Source organism: Clarias gariepinus, chromosome 7 (genome assembly GCF_024256425.1).
Source record: "Clarias gariepinus isolate MV-2021 ecotype Netherlands chromosome 7, CGAR_prim_01v2, whole genome shotgun sequence".
In the NCBI taxonomy this organism is placed as follows: domain Eukaryota; kingdom Metazoa; phylum Chordata; class Actinopteri; order Siluriformes; family Clariidae; genus Clarias; species Clarias gariepinus.
The window spans coordinates 40,100,001-40,120,000 of record NC_071106.1 but is presented as its reverse complement, the minus strand read 5'-3'; the positions used below and the strand labels follow the sequence as shown (position 1 = coordinate 40,120,000).

At 40.4% G+C, this 20,000-nt stretch overlaps 2 protein-coding genes across 4 annotated transcripts in view; one reads left to right on the top strand and one right to left on the bottom strand.

Moving 5' to 3' along the window:
* Positions 1–20,000, top strand: part of caps2 (calcyphosine 2) — an 85,334-nt gene that overhangs the window by 11,896 nt on the left and 53,438 nt on the right. Inside the window, exons 11-16 of one of the 2 annotated variants that reach the window (XM_053500553.1) lie at positions 1–71; positions 250–326; positions 1,369–1,520; positions 3,359–3,478; positions 4,071–4,167; positions 6,184–6,341. The exon at positions 1–71 is cut by the window's left edge and continues 45 nt beyond it. In XM_053500553.1, the coding sequence (XP_053356528.1) occupies positions 1–71; positions 250–326; positions 1,369–1,520; positions 3,359–3,478; positions 4,071–4,167; positions 6,184–6,341 (675 nt within the window). Of the gene's footprint in view, positions 72–249; positions 327–1,368; positions 1,521–3,358; positions 3,479–4,070; positions 4,168–6,183; positions 6,365–20,000 lie in introns of those variants that run through there. The other variant, XM_053500551.1, reaches the window with a different exon arrangement.
* The window catches only part of cers3b (ceramide synthase 3b), a 15,857-nt gene continuing 4,338 nt past the window's right edge, over positions 8,482–20,000 (bottom strand). For both annotated transcript variants that reach the window (XM_053500554.1, XM_053500555.1), the window contains exons 3-11: positions 19,353–19,470; positions 18,008–18,126; positions 17,499–17,556; positions 14,160–14,210; positions 13,428–13,520; positions 10,457–10,585; positions 10,048–10,154; positions 9,805–9,958; positions 8,482–9,711 (exon numbers count right to left, since the gene is read on the bottom strand). In XM_053500554.1, coding sequence (XP_053356529.1) covers positions 9,559–9,711; positions 9,805–9,958; positions 10,048–10,154; positions 10,457–10,585; positions 13,428–13,520; positions 14,160–14,210; positions 17,499–17,556; positions 18,008–18,126; positions 19,353–19,470 — 982 coding nt within the window. In that variant the 3' untranslated portion in view covers positions 8,482–9,558. The remainder of the gene's footprint in view (positions 9,712–9,804; positions 9,959–10,047; positions 10,155–10,456; positions 10,586–13,427; positions 13,521–14,159; positions 14,211–17,498; positions 17,557–18,007; positions 18,127–19,352; positions 19,471–20,000) is intronic.

The window sequence follows — 20,000 nt, the reverse complement described above, 5'->3', positions numbered from 1 at the left end:
AACCTGAGACAGCGGCCGTATCTCACTCTCAGAGTTACTGATGTGGACGAGGATGCCAAGGGTTCACTATTGTACACACACACACACACACACACACACCTCAAAAACACATAAACTAAAATATTTAAGTGTAAAAATTCAATGCATACTATTTTTTATCCTATAATACCTTGTTTTTTTCTGAAACAGTAATATTGTGAAGTTTAAGATCAGTATTAAATGATGCTGCTGATCGTTCTGTCTTCACAGACTGCGGTGCAGAGAAACTGAAGCTCATCTTTCTGCAGAGGAAATAAACGATCGGAAAATGCTAACGGCGGTTCAGGGTTAATATTTAATCTCGTTTACTCACTCGCACCCTTGGCTCTAATCTCTGTGTCTGATCTCTGTCTTTGATCTCTTTTTTTTGGGGGGGGGGATTCCAATTTTTCTCCCCAATATTAGTCGTGGCCAATTCCTCCCCGTCACTAGGGGGCTCCACATTAAGGCTACTACTACCACTCAGTCGGGAGGGCCGAAGACTATCATGTATTTCTTCCGAACCGCGTGACGTCAGCCGACCGCATCTTTTTGATCTGCTTGCTCACGCACTATTAGGGGCGGAGTAACACACTCGAAGGAAAGTGCTAGCCGATCCTTCCGCCCCTGATCGGCTGTAGAGCCGTGATTAATGTGGGAGAACTAAGTACCTCTCATCCCTCCCCCCTGAGAGAGCTCGGCCAATCATCTCTCTCTAGACCTCCGGCTGTGAGAGGTTACAGCATCACTGCAACTAGCGATCTCCGGATGATAGGGCGAGCTCTTTACCACTGCATCTCTGTGTCTGTTCCCTGTGTCTGATCTCTGTGTCTGATCTCTGTGCCTGATCTCTGTGCCTGATTTCTGTGTCTGATCCCTGTGTCTGATCCCTGTGTCTGATCCCTGTGTCTGATCTCTGTGTTTGATCTCTGTGCCTGATCTCTGTGTTTGATCTCTGTGCCTGATCTCTGTGCTTGATCTCTGTGTCTGATCTCTGTGTCTGATCTCTGTGTCTGATCTCTGTGTCTGATCTCTGTGTTTGATCTCTGTGCTTGATCTCTGTGTCTGATCTCTGTGTTTGATCTCTTTGCTTGATCTCTGTGTTTGATCTCTGTGTTTGATCTCTGTGCCTGATCTCTGTGCTTGATCTCTGTGTCTGATCTCTGTGCCTGATCTCTGTGCCTGATCTCTGTGTCTGATCTCTGTGTCTGATCTCTGTGCCTGATCTCTGTGTCTGATCTCTGTGTCTGATCTCTGTGTTTGATCCCTGTGTCTGATCTCTGTGTTTGATCTCTGTGTCTGATCTTTGTGTTTGATCTTTGTGTTTGATCTCTCCACCTTATTTTTCAGCGTCTGTGCGTGAGAGGCTGAGGGGTCGCGCTATCCGAACTCTGATGGTGTTAGGAAGGAGACTGCAGAGTTTAGATGTGAATCAGAACGGCATTGTGGGTAAAGATCAGCTCAGAGAGTGTCTGATGGAGGAGCTGAGTCTCAGTAAACAGGTGCAGTAATCCCTCATCACCGACTCCTAACAGACTACAGTGTGATGATGATGATCACAGGGGAAATACACGCAGGGTTGCTAATTAAGTAAAACATATAATTTTTTAAATAGCACTTTTAAAATAACACAAGATAATAACAGTGTAAACCTACGCTGTTAGTAAAAGTGTGACTCAAAGTGTGACTAATCCCTAACCAAACCTTTTTATCCCATACTAAACCTACTCCCAGGATAAAACTCATCAAAAATCAGAACAATCCTAGATTAAAACTGAACACAAACCATATTTAAACAAGAAAAAGAAAAACCATAACAAGCTCACCGTTCAACCCTAACTAAAATTAAATTTAGGTCAAAACTTAGTCCAAAAATAAGTTCAAGCTAAATGCAACAAAATACAAATTTAAACAACAGAATTACAGTAAACTGTCAAATGTCGGGACACGCCTTCTGATTCAATGTTTTTTGTTTAGTGATTTATTTCATATGTTCTACAACACTACTGAGGACAAAACTATAAAATAGCACATGTGGAATTAGGTAATTATATAACAACAATAACACTAAGAGTCAGTTGTTATATAAGACATGAAGGTCAGCTGTTCTGGATCAGGTCTCACAAGAACAGTATTGTGTCGAGTGTGTTTGTGAAACCCATCAAGCTCCATGATGAAACTGTCTCTCATGAAGACCAAAACTGAGCTCTGCTGCAGAGGAGAAGTTCATTTAGCCTCAGAAATCACCAATTAACAACCAGCACCTCAGATTAGAGCCGTTATGAAGCTTTACAGAGCAGAAGGAGCAGATAAACATCTCAATATCAACTGTTCAGAGGGGATTATTGTGTGTTTGGGATAATAAACACCTTCAGTATTGTTTTATAAGTGTAGAGAGAAATAAACATCAGGGACGACCGTGGAGTTAGAAGGGGTGTACAAACTTTGAGCGGTGGTGTGTATTCTTGGTGCTTAGCAGATGCCCTTATCCAAGGCAAATTCCGTAATTTTTTGAAGTCTATAATTCAATTAAATTTTATTTGTTTAGCGCTTTTAACAATGTTCATTGTCGCAAAGCAGCTTTACACAATCAAAATAAATGATGGAAGTTTTGTATGGAATGTGAGTGTGTGTGAATCAGAATGATCAGATCGTCCCTGATGAACGAGCCGAGGGTGACGGTGCTGAGGGAAAAACTCCCTGAGATGATAATAGGAAGAACCTTGAGAGGAACCAGACTCAACAGGGAACCCATCCTCATCTGGGTGATAACGGATAGCAGGGATTGATCTGCACTCATACTGTGTGTTAGGAGGCTGGAAGTTCAGTATAACAGGAGATGTGGAGAAGTTCATATGGAGTCCAGTTTGTTATTGGAGGCTCAGGTAGACAGTAGGAAGCTCCAGTCCTGAACTATCGAGTGACTGCAGTCACGAGTCCTCAGAGAACAGCTCAATTAATAAATACACCCTAAAAATCTAACTAAAGTTAAATCCAGGGCTAAAACTAATACCAAATCCAAACAATTCTCACCAGAACTGAACCCAAACCTCAACTCATTTAAGATCAGAAACAACAGCAGCAGCAGCAGCAATCAAACCTGAACCCGAATCAGTACAAAGTTTACATAAAAGAGACTAAGACTAAAACATTAATATTTATTTCCAGACAGTTAGGACTGATAATCCACATGAACTTCTAAAATGAAGCAGATTCAGTTTCTGAAATTCTAAGTTTTAAGTTGATGTGGACTTTTATTGATCATGTGAGTGTGTGTGGAGGTATGAGTGTGTGTGGAGGTGTGTTAACGTGGTGTTTGAGGTTGTGTATGTGGGTTTAGGAGGTGGAGGTGTTGTGGAGGGCCGTGGGGCTTCAGAGGGAGCTGGTGCTAGACTGTGCTGAGACTGTATGTGCCGTGACCGGAGACATGAACGAGACCAGAAAAGCCGTGTTTATTAAGGTCACAGAGCTCGACGCCTCACAAACACCACAGCTAACACTTTTAACACTTCAACACTCTAACACTTCGATACTTCGACACTTCGACACTGTAACACTTCAACACTTCAACACCTCAACACTGTAACACTTAGACACTGTTACACTTAAACACTGTAACACCTCAACACTGTAACACTTAAACACTACAACATTTAAACACTTAAACACTGTAACACTGTAACACTGTAACACTTACACACTGCAACACTGTAATATTGTAATACTTTAACACTTTAACACTTCAACACTAACACTTCAACACTGTAACACTGTAACACTGTAACACTGTAATACTGTAATACTTTAACACTTCAACACTTCGACACTTCGACACTTAAACACTTCAACACTGTAACACTGTAACACTTAAACACTGCAACACTGTAACACTTCAACACTTAAACACTCTAACACTGTAACACTCAAACACTTAAACACTGTAACACTTCAACACTTAAACACTGTAACACTCAAACACTTAAACACTTAAACACTTTACCCCTGGAGATCAGGTGGATGTCTAAGATGTCTTTCTGTTTCTCTCTTTTCAGGTTTATATTAAACTCGACCCAAATAAAACAGGTTCAGTTTCTCTGACTGACATTGAGAAGTTTTACTGTGGTAATCAGCAGCGGCACACTGAGCACGGTGAGAAACTGCACACACACACACACACACACACACACACACACAGATACATTTTACTTCTAATACGTTTCACTTTTAACAACCTAATACAGTGAAACCTCAGATTGTGAGTAACGCGGTTTGCGAGTGTTCCGCAAGACGAGCAAAGATATTTACCTTTTGACTTGGAAAGAGTATCATGTATCACGCATGTGCTTCTTGTGTTGGGTAATCGTCTCCCCTGCTGGGTCTTAGTGCGCGTCTCTTACTGGCATAATCAACATCCGTGCACGCGTGTGTAATGATTACTATAACACTGTGACCACGTGTGTGTGTGTGTGTGTGTGTGTGTGTGTAAAACACATTTTATTTTGTGTATGTAGGCGTGTGTGTACAGTGCGCATGTAAAAAGCAAGTCTCATTAGAGAGGTTAAAGATCCATTTTCCTTCTCTCTGTATCAGCCTGCACTTTGTGTGATCATGTAATTTGACACTTGTACCCCTTCGCACACACACACACACCACTCCTCCTCTCGCCTTCTCACACACTCTCTCTCTTTCTCTAATGGAAATACTTCTCTGTCGCGATTCTTTTCAAAGGTAAAGTGCAGGTTATTTTATTTTTACTTTACAGCAGTGATTCCGTTAGTGTGTCACTCACACAAGTGTCATCAGCGATGTTCCTTTTTAATTTTCTCGATAAAACAGTGTTTACGTTATTGTGTGTGTTTGTGTGTGTGTGTGTGTGTGTGTGTGTGTGTGTGTGTGTGTGTGTGTGTGTGTGTGTTTGTGTGTGTGTGTGTTTGTGTGTGTGTGTGTGTGTGTGTGTGTGTGTGTGTGTGTGTGTGTGTGTGTGTTTGTGTGTGTGTGTGTGTGTTTGTGTGTGTGTGTTTGTGTGTGTGTGTGTGTGTGTGTGTGTGTGTGTGTGTGTTTGTGTGTGTGTGTGTGTTTGTGTGTGTGTGTGTGTGTGTGTGTTTGTGTGTGTGTGTGTTTGTGTGTGTGTGTGTGTGTTTGTGTGTGTGTGTGTGTGTTCTGTTCTGTTACACACAAACACACACACACAGCACCTGCGCGCATAAACGGAAACACCTATCTGTCTGAATTTATTTTTCCTTTTTTTTAAAGGTAAAGTGCAGGTTAATTAGTTTTATTTTTCACTTTATATTTTATATAGATTATTTTTTATGTATTAATTTTTTGGGCTGTGGAACAAATAATTTAAATATTTTGAATACGAGCCTGCTTCTGCAACGAATTACGTTTGTAATCCAAGGTTCCACTGTATAATTACCTTCGTGGTGAAAAGTCCACACACCCTAATGTTTCTGTGTACTGCAGTGAGGTTTAATTACAGCTTCTATTCACTAGTGTGTAAATCTGGAACTCTGCTCTTTAAGCAGCGCTCTGGTCTCTACAGCACGTTTTTGTTTAAGTGCTCGCTCATCACACTCATGTAGGATGTTGTTCTGAGCGGTGGAGGTTCAGCTCGATCCTTTAATGTGTGCTGCAGTTCTCATGCTGAGTCCAGTCTGTTCTTGATGCAGAAAAATAATTTGAGACTTTTGAAACAATAAAACCTTTTCCAGGACTGCGGGACACGCCTTCCCTCATGGCTGTGTGAGATATGAGAAGCTCCTCAGGGTTCACAGCATAGTTATGAGCTGGAACTATTAATCACTGAAGCATTTATTAACTCAAAGCCTGTTCAAGATCTGCTTATTTTAATCCGACTGGAAACTTTTTTGGCCTGTTAGTTCTAATCATGGACTCTAAAAGGCCTGAGTCACTTTCATGGTCTTAGCGCCTTCTACTGTCTGTCATGTGAAATGCAATTACTGTTCAAACTAACATAATACTAATAGTTATTATTATCTTGTTTCAGTTAATACGTATTTAATATCTATATTGTAACTTTATTATGTTTCTGATGATACTGCTAATTTGTGTGATGTACATTTATATAAAAAGTATTTTATTTTTTATTGCATTATATATGATAGATAGATGTTTGTGATTTTCATACTCGTCTGTTTTCAGGAGCAGAATTAGACTTCCTCACGTGTGTACGAGATGCAGGAGGACTCGGTAAACACGTGTCATACGCCACGTTTCAGGACTATTATGAAGGACTGAGCATCGAAATTCCTAATGACCAGGTTTACATCAACATCCTGAGAAGCACCTGGAATATCTAAGTGTGTGTGTGTGTGAGTGTGTGTGTGTGATTATTCTTCTAATATTATATTCACTTTAAGTAAAAAAAAAAATCCACAAAACAATTTTCTGTCTTATTTGTATTATATGATTAAACATTAAACAGAGAATAAAATGTTTGTTTAAATAATTTTTAGATTAAATTCAGGAGAATTGATCAAAATAAATGAATAAATTACACGAACTCTTTTAATGCCTTTTCCAAACATGTGTAAATGTGTTGGAGCGAGGTCAGGACTGTACGAGGGACGCGGCGATAAGTCCCAGCTCAGTTCATGTAATGTCTAAGTGGTGTCGATGGATGAGTGTGTGAACAGTTCACACACACACACACACACACACACACACTTCTTCTGCACATGGTGATCGGGAGTTCCACTCAGCCGGGATGTTCAGACTTCTTTAAAATGTTCACTTGAAGTTTTCTGTAAATCTCGATCACTTTAACGCCTTCATTCACCAGAAATTTCAGCAGAAGTTCAGGTTTGACTTGAACAAGTTTGTATAAAGGTGATGTTTAACGTCATACTGTGAGCGTGTCACAGTCGTTCCTCCCCAACCCAGCGTCCGTTTTCTCTTTTATTCAGATCACTTGTGTTTTGTATTTTGCCCTCGTTTGCCCTGTTATTCCATCCTTCCCTCTTCCTCTCAGGAAAACATCAGTCTGTTCAGGGTCTTTATGAATCTCCTCTTCTTGGTTCTCCATATTCCTTCTCTTTCGCTCTTCCACTATTAACTGCTCTCTGGCCAAACTTACCTGAAGTTAATTCGATCATTCCTATATATTTGCCTTAAATGTCCTCAATAATTAAACACCATTTAATTGTTTTTATATCCAACAGGCTATAAATGACTGAACAGTTTAACTAATGCAAAAGAAAAGTCACTTAATACAATGAAACACAAACAGTTTGCACAATGATAAGGTGTCGGTTACGTATAAACATCAGCAGTAAACATTAGCAGATTGTACACTAGTGGGAATAAATAATGAAACATGCTTTAAATTTAATATAAAAAGGAAATTAAGAAAAACTACTGTTTTGATGAAGAAAATCTAAAAAGCATTTAAGTAGTGAAATTGTGAATGTAGCGGTGTTAGAAACTCAGGACACAAATTCAGCAGTTCATCTGTTAAAAGGATTTTATGAATGAATGTGTAATAGATATTAATCAATGTGTGGGTTCCCTTTTTACTTAGAAATTTATTAAAATTTAAAAATAATTTTATGATTTCCATATATTTTAATCCGTTTTTGTTATGCTGAGTTGATTCAGTTTATAAATTAAACAGAATCAAAGTATGAATTATTTCTGAATTTTACAGATAAACACAATGTTATGTGCTGGGCCTTTTTTTTTTCCCCGTGCTCGAGAATGACTGAAGACTGAATCCCAAATCCCTCTCTCACCCCTGGTCAAGGGCACTACTTGATGTGTGGAACAAGGGATCGTACACCCTACATAGTGCACTTTCTTTTGGAACCCGGAAGTAAACAGAGCTGATACTCTAAAGTGTAATAAATATGATGTAAATCCTGTGAGTTTCTCAGGACTGTCCACCACCTCCATGGTTTATTCTCATCACCTGTTGGCTACAGAGTAACACTAAGAGTTTAACACCACTCTCACCTCCTGGTACTTGAACAAGTCTTTAACGTGAAGAACGAGTATATCAGAGAGTGATTCGTTCATTTTCTACTGGACGCGGATGCGCAAAGCTTCGCAAAACCTTTCGTAGGTTATATACAGGAAACAGAAATGAGTCCTTTTCAGTCTTTGGTCCGAGTCGTTTGTTCTTTTGTCACGTGACTCCCATAGACGCTATGTAATGACTCGGACCAGAAGATATGAGAGGTGAGCTACTCATTCTGTTCATCATAATACTGTATGTCCTTAGCTGCATCGTAATATTTCCATTACTGGAACAAAAGGCAAAATTTGTGTGAAATAAACAAACAAATCATAGTCTGTTAATAATAAATGGTGTTTGTTGAACTGTTCTATAAGAGTGAGAATTCATTAACCTCCCGTGACCAGAATTCTTTCACCAAACTTTTTCCTGTTTGAAGACTTTAAGTGATCAGCTGCTAATGAAGAAAAAAGAAATGGACACAAGAGTCGAGTCTCAGATGGAGATTTATTAACAAAGTGTGTAGTGTTAATCATCCACGTTAGCAGCAGACTTACAGAGACAGATGTTTTTAGTTTAGTTACTTTAAACCAAAAATCATTTAAGCCTGAAAGATAAGTAATACAAGTTCATTCAGAGGTCACAGAGTGGTCTATGGGTTATAATCTTCAAAAATACAATCAGCTCGGAGTTCCTTTACACACGCTACTAAACGTCCGAGTTCATGTGATACATTATTGTTTAATACCTGTTCAATGAAAAGATGCTCTTCTACCGGCACTTTTACATTAAAGTTCACATCATAAGTAAAACTAATCAACTCCATAAGAGGAAAAGTCCATGACAGAGTATTGACTATTTGTTTAAATCTAACTCCCTACATATGAAGTACACCAGGACGTAAAATAAATCCTGATAGATTACTCACTCTCACTCTCACTCACTCGCTCACCCATCGTCTATACCGGTTCATCCTGTATATAGGGGCGTGGGGGGCGGAGCCTATCCTAGGAGACTTAGGGCACGAGGCGGGGTACACCCTGGACGGGGTGCCAATACATCACAGCTTATAGATTACATTCAATTTTATTATTTTTGTCACCATGGTGACCACTGACTAAATTATTATATTTATAATTTCAGTAACAATCAGATTTAAGTTTCAGGAAATAAGCCAATTATACGAAAGTAATACGTTTTTAATAATTACACCCTCATAACTAATTAATTATGAAGTAATTAAGATTGTTTATTTTAAAATTAATACACAGATTAAGATCTACAGAAACTGAAAGAAAAAACTATAATAAATAGAGAAAATATTTGGAGTGTGTTCCAATGAGGAGCGGAACGTAATTACTTAATTAATACTTTTTACTATTATTGATCTATATAGCACCTAATTATAAATATTTATGGACAAACCGTAACATAAAGTTTTACACATATCATACATAAATCCAGATGTTGCAGATCCACTCTGAAGGGACGTTTGTTCAATTTCCCCAGAGTTGAATCGTATTCGAAAAAAAATATATGTCTAAGTAAATGCCTCTGAAAGTCAATTAATGAGAGTTTTTTTGTGCCCAATATGGACGTAAGGTCGAGTCGACGTTTGAGGTCCAAGCGTCTGGTTTGTCACAGTGTGTATGGTTGTGGTTGTGTGCTTCATCCTGACTTTCCTCCTCTTCCTCATCACTTCTTTCATCGCCTTTCATCTTAAAAGGAAGAAAGGGATCCATTTATATTACTCTACATGTACCCGGTCCTAAATATGTGTATGTGGTCATTCATTTCCTCGACACACTTACTTTACCAAGCATGAGTTTAATGACCATGCGCAGGATGAGCGACGCCCAGAAGATGTGCAGCAGCAGCAGGACCACCAGCATTACATTGAAGAAATAATATCCAAAAAACGGCTGAAAGTTTTCCAGAGGATAAAACCACGTGCAGTGGATCAACCTGCAACACAAAGTGTGCTTTAACACACACTTATCACCATGCACTCTTTTATACTGAATGATATGTTCTTACTGTACTGTATTTCTCACCAGAAAGGGAAGATGATCAGCCTGGTGATCATAAAGACCACGGTGAAGAGGACGAACATGGCGTTACAGGTACTCGACCATCTGGCGTAATTAAACATCTTCCCCAACTCACAGAGAGAAAACACCACTTGACATATACTGTATATATCATGAAGGAATGTCTACAAATCACATTTACATTTAGGCATTTGGCAGACGCTCTTATCCAGAGCGACTTACATTTCCTTGTTTTGTTTTATGGGTGTACAAACTTTTACTTTTACTGTGTAATTTATTTGCTTATCATGGCCTGGTGCTGTCTCACACCTCCACCTCCGTCTGACACACAGACACTCTTCTATAGAGCTTTACCCCATGCACCCTGGACTGGAATATTCTGCTGTCTGTGACGTCTCTCTTGTTCTCCTACCTCTAAGAAAACATCAGCGGCGTCGTGCACCAGCATGACCAGAGTCCCGATGCGGATGTAGTTTGCACACCAGGAGAAGGACAGCAGTATTAAAGTGGCCCAGTGATGAACCAGCTGTTCTTTAAAATCCTACACACACACACACACACACACACACACACACACACACATACACTTTCATCTGTAACAGTTCAGATATGATATCAGTGCTTCGTTCAGATAAAATCACCTGCATGACCTCAGACACACAGAAGTGATAAATCAGTTCAGATAAAAACATTTATCTACATTATCGCTTTCTTTTGCCGTCACTTTCACATGCCAGGAATATTATTACACAATCATGTACACGTAAGTACACGTATAATCACTTCAGGATCAAGTCAAACCCACAGAGCTTCTACTGAACCCGATAACCAGTTTTGAAATGAAAAACACAAAAAGAAGAAAGTCTGTGACGAACTAACTGTTAACTGAATAATTAGTTCCATTAGTTCCGATGACAGATCGGCTCATAAACATCGGCACCAAGAGCTACAAGCCGGCACAGACTCTGTCCTGTTCATAATGAAGCTCCACTCGTTCCTACAGTATGCGACAGTTTACCATCACATGGACGCAGCAGGTAACCCCGGGCGGGGTGTGTCAGGTGTCAGTCACGCAGGACAACCTTACTGAGATCCCGTAGCAGCAAATAAACATACACCTGCCACATCTTATTCAAAAACGCTTACCTTCAGGTGACTACCTCACACCTTCACAACATGGACAGCAACACTGACGCTGACACACACATCACTCATTCCATAGCTCATGTTCCACTCATACTGTCGCACCTACGCCCCATATCTCACTGCACATTCTGCAGGTCCTCTTAGTTCTTCTTTCTTTTTTTCTATTCTTCTGTTTGTTCAGAACATACATTTAGGAAACATTTCTTCTATGTCTTGTTTTATCACTGGTTAACTTTTGTGGCTGGAAATGTCATTGTCATCTTCACACACTTTGGTTTCCACCTTTCACATTGTCCAGGGTTGAGTTAGAACCAGAGTAATAGAACACACCAACTACTGCAAGGAGGATACTTTTGACAGCAGGAAACTTCTCCCCCTGTAAATCCCTTAAAGACCATCATCACACATTACCATTGACTTTCATTTACATTTGGGCATTTGGCAGACGCTCTTATCGAGAGCGACTTACTTTTTTTTTTATCTCATTACACATCTGAGCAGTTGAGGGTTAAGGGCCGCGCTCAAGGGCCCAACAGTGGCAACTTGGTGGTTGTGGGGTTTGAACCTGGGATCTTCCGAACCGTAGTCCAATGCCTTAACCACTGAGCTACACCTGAACTTCATCACAGGTCTCACCATTACATAACAAAACTGTCATCACTTTGATTGTTGATTGACTTCCAAAGTCACTACATCTGATTGTTCTCACCAGTCTGCCATCAGCATTCGAAACAGCTGAACTGCACTACTTTGGCAATTCTGGAGCGACATAGTGAGGGACCAGGGAGCTCAATGCACAGCTCACGACTGGGGGAGGAATAATGGAGAAACAGCACATTTCGGTGGGCCTGACATCACGCTACCGCCCACATAACCAAGACGGATTGAAAGAATTGTTGCCCAGTTGGTACTGGAGGTATATGGAAAATGACCTGTTGGACTGCCCTCTCCACTAATAGGTCATTTCCTGTATACTTTCTGTACCAACTGGGCAACATTTCCTCCCAATTGGGAGAGCACGCACAAAAGTTACTTAGACATTCTTCAACTCCTTGTGTGTCTTGGAGAACCAACCACTTCTGTCCCCGTGGAACCCCAACACCATGACCTCACTGGCCATGAACAGCTGGTTCCAGCAGACTGAAGAGGTAAGAGAACAAACCCACCAACAACTACATGCCTTCCAAATGATCAGGAAATTCATAAAAGACAACCAAGTACAAACCAGGTGATCTAGTATGGCTCTCCACCAAAACCCTTCGAGTTATTGAATGGTTTAGAAAGTGCGCACATCACTATTTTAGCCCTTTTAAAGTTTAAACCACATGGCATATAGACCACCATAGCTAGCTAGGTCCTTCCTTCATCTCAAACCTTTAACCAGTCACTCATGGAGTACCTTATAGGATAACAGTGCTATGAACAGGAGGAAAGATGCTGGATCCCAGCTCATGATGATGGAATTCCATGGACATTGTCCTAATTATTCAGATCCATGACCTAAGGGAAGACATCCTGCTCCCAGAAGTAGCTTCAGGGGGGACGGGGTCCATGCTGGAATCATCATCAAACTACAACTTCCAGACAATAAACACGGCTGCCAAAGACCACGACATCCAACCAGCACAGCCTGACTGACATCCACGTGTACCCAAATACTGATCACACACACACACACGCACACACACACACCCCTGGAGTTCTCACGTAGATTGTGATGTATGTATAGATGTATTTGTGCAGTGCCACAATAGCTGATGTTACCAAGCCTTTGTTTACTGCCATGTTGTCTTTCTGGTTTTTGATCCCTGCCCTGTTTGTTGATTGTCTGACCGTAGCAGGTTTACAACACGCTTCATCATATGGATTTGTCTACATGCCTGTTACTAAAGCGCACTCGTCCCTGCCCTGTTTCAGTATCTTCATACATGAAGGTTATTCTTTAGTTTTTGTTATTAAAGGTTAACCTGTTTAAGCACCCTGGCTCTAGCACTAAAATAATAACAGGGAGGAAATTTACAGAAAGTAAATGTTAACTATTACAACTATCTCATTGTGTTTTGAAAAAAAAAAAAAACATTAGAAGGTTCTATTAAATGTTCTTGGTACTGTTAATGGTTCTTAACTTCTGGAAAAAAGGTTATAGTTTACAATCATTGATCATTGAATGCACACAGTAGTGTGTGTGTGTGTGTGTGTGTGTGTGTGTAATAAGATATTTTAAAATTAACTCTGACCTTACGCTTCACATCCACGGCCACGCTGAATAACAGAGAGCTGTAAAAACTCATCTCGATCATGTAATACCAGTACTGCGAGTCCAGCAGTGTCTGTACACACACACACACACACACACACACACACACACACACACACACACAGACAAGCAAACACCTGTAAGGCCTCATGCATGAATAAATATATCATATAAAGAACATACCCACACACACGTCCTATTTGGTGTTAAACAGGTTAGACATCAGTTTTGTATTTATTCTAACTGAGACTCAGAGCTCTACGTAAAGGAAGTTATTTCTGATTGCGCAACTCTGTGTGGCAGGTTCCACAGAAAACTAAAACTGGTTTTAGGTTGAATTTTTACCTTTATGTCTGATTTTTTTTTCAATTTACTCATAGGGTTAGGCCTTAGGCCTTTCCCCTCTCTGTCTACATCACACTGAGGACGAGGGCCATCACGCACCTCCTTCAGAACACATGACAGCACGTCACCAAACTGCTACTCAAACACCTTCAGGGGCAGCATGACACACACACACACACACAGGCAAAGCTCTATCTGCTCATCTCCCCTGGTGTTAACTCATGGACGCTCATGATTGGCTGGTGTCTCTATGATTGAGTGTGTGAGGATGCCACGCCCCTGAGACAATACCCAATTTTACTCCATTTGACTTTCTACAGCTTTTCTAAAAGGTCTAAAGAGGTCATGAAACACATTTCTCCGTTACCTGTCTGGGAAATCCCGCCCACACTTCATGTAAATCATAAAACCATGGCTTCTGTAGAGGAAAATAGATGATAAATTCATTTGCATGATTAAGTTACATAAATTTATTAATACATTTATTCGCATGAATAAAGTTTACACCTTAAATGGTCTGAAATTTAATTCAAAAACAGTTTAAGTATAATTCATGGATAAAAATCATATATTGTATATTGTATAATTAGACTGGAGTAGACCATATCCGGGTAGATATTAGATTTCACTTTATGGTCACAAGCCATGAGCTTTTATCTGTTCAGAAGTGCAAAAGTGGCATATTTATTAAAAGATAAAGGTGAAGTAAGGATTTTATAGTGTGTGTGTGTGTGTGTGTGTGTGTGTGTAACCATAAAACTCCTCACAAACAGTGACTATGCAGCGGAGGAAAGGTGTTAAAAGAAAAGATCTATAATGAAAATCAGTACGACCTTAAATAGTGTCATAAATAATGATATCACTTTTATATAACAGATTTAAGAACACCATTTATGAACAACAGATTATGATTTGTAGTGTTATTTAGCTCCGCCCACACGTATCTTTCCACGCCTGGCGGAACTAACTACCCACAACAGGTGGCGCTGGTGAGGGACAGTTAGTGTAATTACCAGGAGGTGAGAGTGGTGTTAAACTCTTAGTGATACTCTGTAGTGAGAAGATGATGAGAATAAACCATGGAGGTGGTGGACAGTCCTGAGAAACTCACCAGGTTTACTGTATATTTACACTTATTACACTTTAGAGTATCAGCTCCGTTAGCTTCCATGTTTGAATCCCAAACAGTGTTAAATTGAAAGTTAGTGTACTACAGTATGTAGGGTGTACAATCCCTTGTTCCACACTCCAAGTAGTGCCCTTGATCAAGGATGGGAGAGGGATTTGGGATTCAGCCTCGTGTTAGACGCTAGTTAGCCGAGAATGACTTAGAAGTGATTAGTGCAGAGGCGGCGTGTTGTTTGAGACGACATAACGTTATCAGACCTACTCTCACCCACGCTGAGACACACAGTTAGTGTCCATAACCACTGGACAACACCTGGGACACGCCCACTCATACAGATAGAGCCGCAGCAATAGGCGGAGCAATTAGTTTGTCAGGAACACATCAATTAAAATTTTTTTCGTTTTAAACACATACACACACACACACACACACACTGGACACGCCCAGTCATAAATATACAGTGGGGGTAATAAGTACTGCATTTGATCCCATACAGAATTTCTAAGTTTGTCCACTTACATAGAAATAAAGGGTCTATAATTTATATCATAAGTTTATGGTGAAGGATTGAGACAGAATATCAACCAAAAATCCAGAAAAAGCACATGATACAAATGTTATGAATTAAGTTGCATTTTAATGAGGGAAATAAGTATTTGCTCCCCTACCAACCAACAATAATTCTGCCTCTCACAGACTGGTTATGTGCTCTTGTGGTACACATATTAATATAAGAAGGAGCTCCTATCAACAGTGTGTGTGTGTGTATGAAAGCCACCTGTCCACAAAATCTCTATCTTTCATTCAAACCTCACCACCATCGACAAGACCAAAGAGCTGTTAGAGCAAGTCAGGAACAAGATATTAGACCTGCACAAGGCTGGAATGGGCTACAAGACCATCAGCTAGAAGCTTGGTGAGAAGGAGACAACTGCTGGAGCGATTATTTACTAATGGAAGAAATACAAAGTAACCATTAATGGGCCTATATGCAAGATTTCACCTCATGGAGTGAGAATAATCATGAATAATCATGTAGTCCAGCCCAGGACTACACGGGAGGAGCTTGTGAATGATCTCAAGGCAGTTGGGACTACAGTCACCAAACAAACCATTGGTAACACAATACGCCTGCATGGATCCTTCAGCACAGCAGGGCTTCCGCTCCTCAAGAAGACACATGTACAGACCCGTCTGAGGTTCTGAGAAAGATTGGGATAAACTGCTGTGGTCAGATGAGACCAAAATTGAGCTCTTTGTCATCAACTCGACTTGCTGTTTTCGAAGAAAGAAAAATGCTGACTGTGACACTAAGAACACCACAGTCCCTACAGTCAAGCACGGGGTGGAAATATTATGCTTTGAGGCTGTTTCTCTGCTTAAGGTACAGATTGACTTGGCTGCACTGAGGGGCCGATGGATGAGGTCATGTGTTGTAAAACTTTGGATGAGAACCTCCTGAAGATGGGTTGTGGATGGGTCTTCCAGCATGAAAATGACCCCAAACATACTGCCAAGGCAACTAAGGAGTGGCTGAAGAATAAGCACATTAAGGTCATGAAGTGGTCTAGCCAGTCTTCAGACCTTAATCCAATAGAAAATTCACGTAGAGGGCTGTAACTTCGAGTTGCCAAGCAACAGGCAAGAAACCTTAAACATTTAGAGAAACTCTTTAAAATGCATCACAAGATCTGTTAAACGACTACAAGAAACGTCTTCCCACTGTGCTTTCCAGCAAGGGTTTCTCTACCAAGTACTAAGTCATGTTTCGCTTCGGGATCAAATACTTATTTCCCTCATTGAAATAAAATTAATTCATAACATTTGTATCATGTGCTTTTTCTGGGTTTTTGGTTGATATTCTGTCTCAATTCTTCACCATAAACCTACAATAAAAATTATAGACCTTCATTTCTATGTAAGTGGGCAAACTTAGAAAGTCTGTAGGAGATCGAATACCTATTTCCCCCACTGTAAGTTACACGTCACAGTTATCAGTCTGTTCTCAGCACTCGTGGAATAACGCCTCTCGTCCAATCAGATTACTGGGTCTGAACTAACCGTGGTTTAAGCAGAATAATAAAGTAGCTTCTAAAAGTCCAGAAAAGCAACTAAAACAAACAAACAAAAAAAATCAAACTCAAACTGTTAGGAGAAAAGTAAAAATCTGTAAGTTTGAGAGATAAAATGAAATAAACTAGAATTAAACAAGACATTTTTTATAACTTTGCTTTAAACAGTGTGAGTCAGAGGATGGTAAAGTTTATTAAAGTTCATTAAATAAAAAAAATGCTTTTTAAAAAAGAACTTTTTAAAACATGAAGATGTGGTGTGCGTGTGTGTGTGTGTGTGTGTGTGTGTGTGTGTGTGTGTGTGTGTGTAAGAGAGAGAGCGGACTCGCCCATGCATGTTGAGGTGACTTATGGAAATAATTTACTTAATATCCTTCAGGCACATCTCACACACACACACACACACACACACACACACACACCATCATTCACGGTCATTCTGATGGATGTTTCTCCTATAACATTTGCTCAGTTCCCAGAAATGTTTTAAAGTCTAAATACTCACGTCATGTAAAGCCACGAGACCTCCGAGGACAGCGCCGAGATAAAACACGAACCTCCAGCTGCACACACACACATTTTACACTCCGATCAACAGCGTGCAGGAAATATCTTTTATCAACATTCATTTGGTGATGCACATATGTATACTTTATTACTTGTGTGTAATACACACTACACTTGTGTGTGTGTGTGTGTGGGGGGGAGTCTACAGATCTGAGGGTGTGACAGGTGTATGAGTTTGAAAAAGCAAAACGGTGGAAACAGGTGTACAAATTTGAAAACCTGTAAGTGTGAAGTCATGTCGAGATTTAGGGAGCTGAGATGGGAACAGATGTACACCTGGTGGGACACTAGGACCCTGAGAGGGTGGAGACAACTCTTAAAAGATAAGATAGTGGGAGCAGGTGTACACCTGTAGAAGTCCAGAGGACAGAGACATGTGGGAGACTCTACAGAGCTCAGAGGACAGAAACAGAGACACCGCCCCCCCCCCCCCACTGCATTACACACCTGGCTTCTCGAAACCTCTTCAGCAGGCCGGGTCGGTCCTGATTTCTCCGTCTGCGGAACCATTGTTCAACCTGACGCTCTGACAAGTTCAACTTTTTACTGAGCCCTATAACATCAAACTACACACACACACACACACACACACACACACAGAAAGTGAATTCTTGATGCAACCCTAAGGCATCATTGCTCCTCCTCTTTGGGTACCAGGAGTGTGTGTGTGTGTGTGTGTGTGTGTGTGTGTGTGTGTGTGTGTGTGCAGTGCCGACAGATCCAACAGACAATACAGGTGGTCTCCCGGGCCCCGCCTTACAAAAGGCCCCTGCGCATGTTATTAAAAGCATTCCCTTCTCACCACAATAGAAGGTGAAACATCAGGTTTTATCTCTCGCTGTTCTCGCAGCAGATGGACCCAATAAACATGATATAATTCACAACAACCATACTTAATAAAAAGAATAGCTCTGTATAATTAATACATGACAAACTGCAGAAAATGATAATAAATGCAAAACAACAGTTTAAATAAAATCTCTTCAAATTTTTTTGAAGAGATTTCTAACGTTGAATTTTTTTGAAGAGATTTCTAACGTTTAATAGAAAGTGAAACACATCCTATTTTAGATAAAAGATCAGCCCTCACCATTTATTAATGTTTCAGTGCCTATAGGCCGGTGCATGAGAGAAAATGTGCCGTAAGAAATAAAGTTCCTGATGTTTTAATCGTTACGGTAATATGGATTGAACTGATTTGTGTGTCTCGGTGGAGGCGTACAGGCTGAATGTGTAGTTAGTGTCTGTAGGAGGTAGCGGTATGAACACGTGCTGAATTAAAGCCTGACGTTAACGTGCGTGTCTCTGCCTGTGCGCTCGTGAGAGAGAGTGCTCTCTGTCATTGGGTGTTGCTACATTACCTGGACGCGAGCTGACAGCGGCGGGAGGTTTAACTGAACACTGTGTGTGTGTGTGTGTGTGTGTGTGTGTGTATATGCACGCAGTAGTGGGACTGAGCCTTTCATTACACTCATTTTAGACTGAAGGTCACTATGTCTTATTTTATAAATTACCCGTAAGAAGGTGATTCCAAAACGTGATAAAATAGGATAAAGGAGGAGCAGTTATCTATGTTTCCTACGTTTCTGGTAGCTGAACAGTGGCTGAGCTGCAGTATTGGAAGCTCTAGTGCATGCTGCATTTACACTAGGGGGCGCTCTTTCTCCGTTTAGTTAAATTTCATTCCTCTTTCATAAAGTTTGTGATCTGTATGTAAATCAGCTATTATACCCATACCAGATATTGTAACACAGGGTTTAGTGTGTGTGTGTGTGTGTGTGTGTGTGTTTACCTGTGATGGATGTTTGGAATGTGTGTTATAGTACTGTTCTAGTGTGTGATTGTTCGAGGCTCTCAGTCGGACCTTGTGTTTCACTCCAAGAGCTGCAGCGATGGGCGGAGCAATCAGTCTGTCAGGAGCACAAAGTCATCAATTAGAACATTTTTTCATTTTACACACACACACACACACACACACACACACACACACACACACACACACACACACACACACACGCATTTCCAATCAAACACATGGACACACCTTGTAACTCACTGGTTTATAAAACAATACTAGAGTTTTTAAAGTCATATGGCATTACGTAATTACATAATAATAGTAACAACAACAACAACAATAACACTAACAGTCAGATGTTATTATAAGACATGAAGCTCAGCTGTTCTGGATCAGTCCCTATAAGAACAGTATCGTGTCGAGTGTGTTTGTGAAACCCATCATGATGAAATGAGAAGTTCATTTAGAGTCACCAGCCTCAGAAATCACCAATTAACAACCAGCAGCTCAGATTAGAGCCGTTATGAAGCTTTACAGAGCAGAAGGAGCAGATAAACATCTCAATATCAACTGTTCAGAGGAGATTATTGTGTGTTTGGGATAATAAACACCTTCAGTATTGTTTTACAGTGTAGAGAGAAA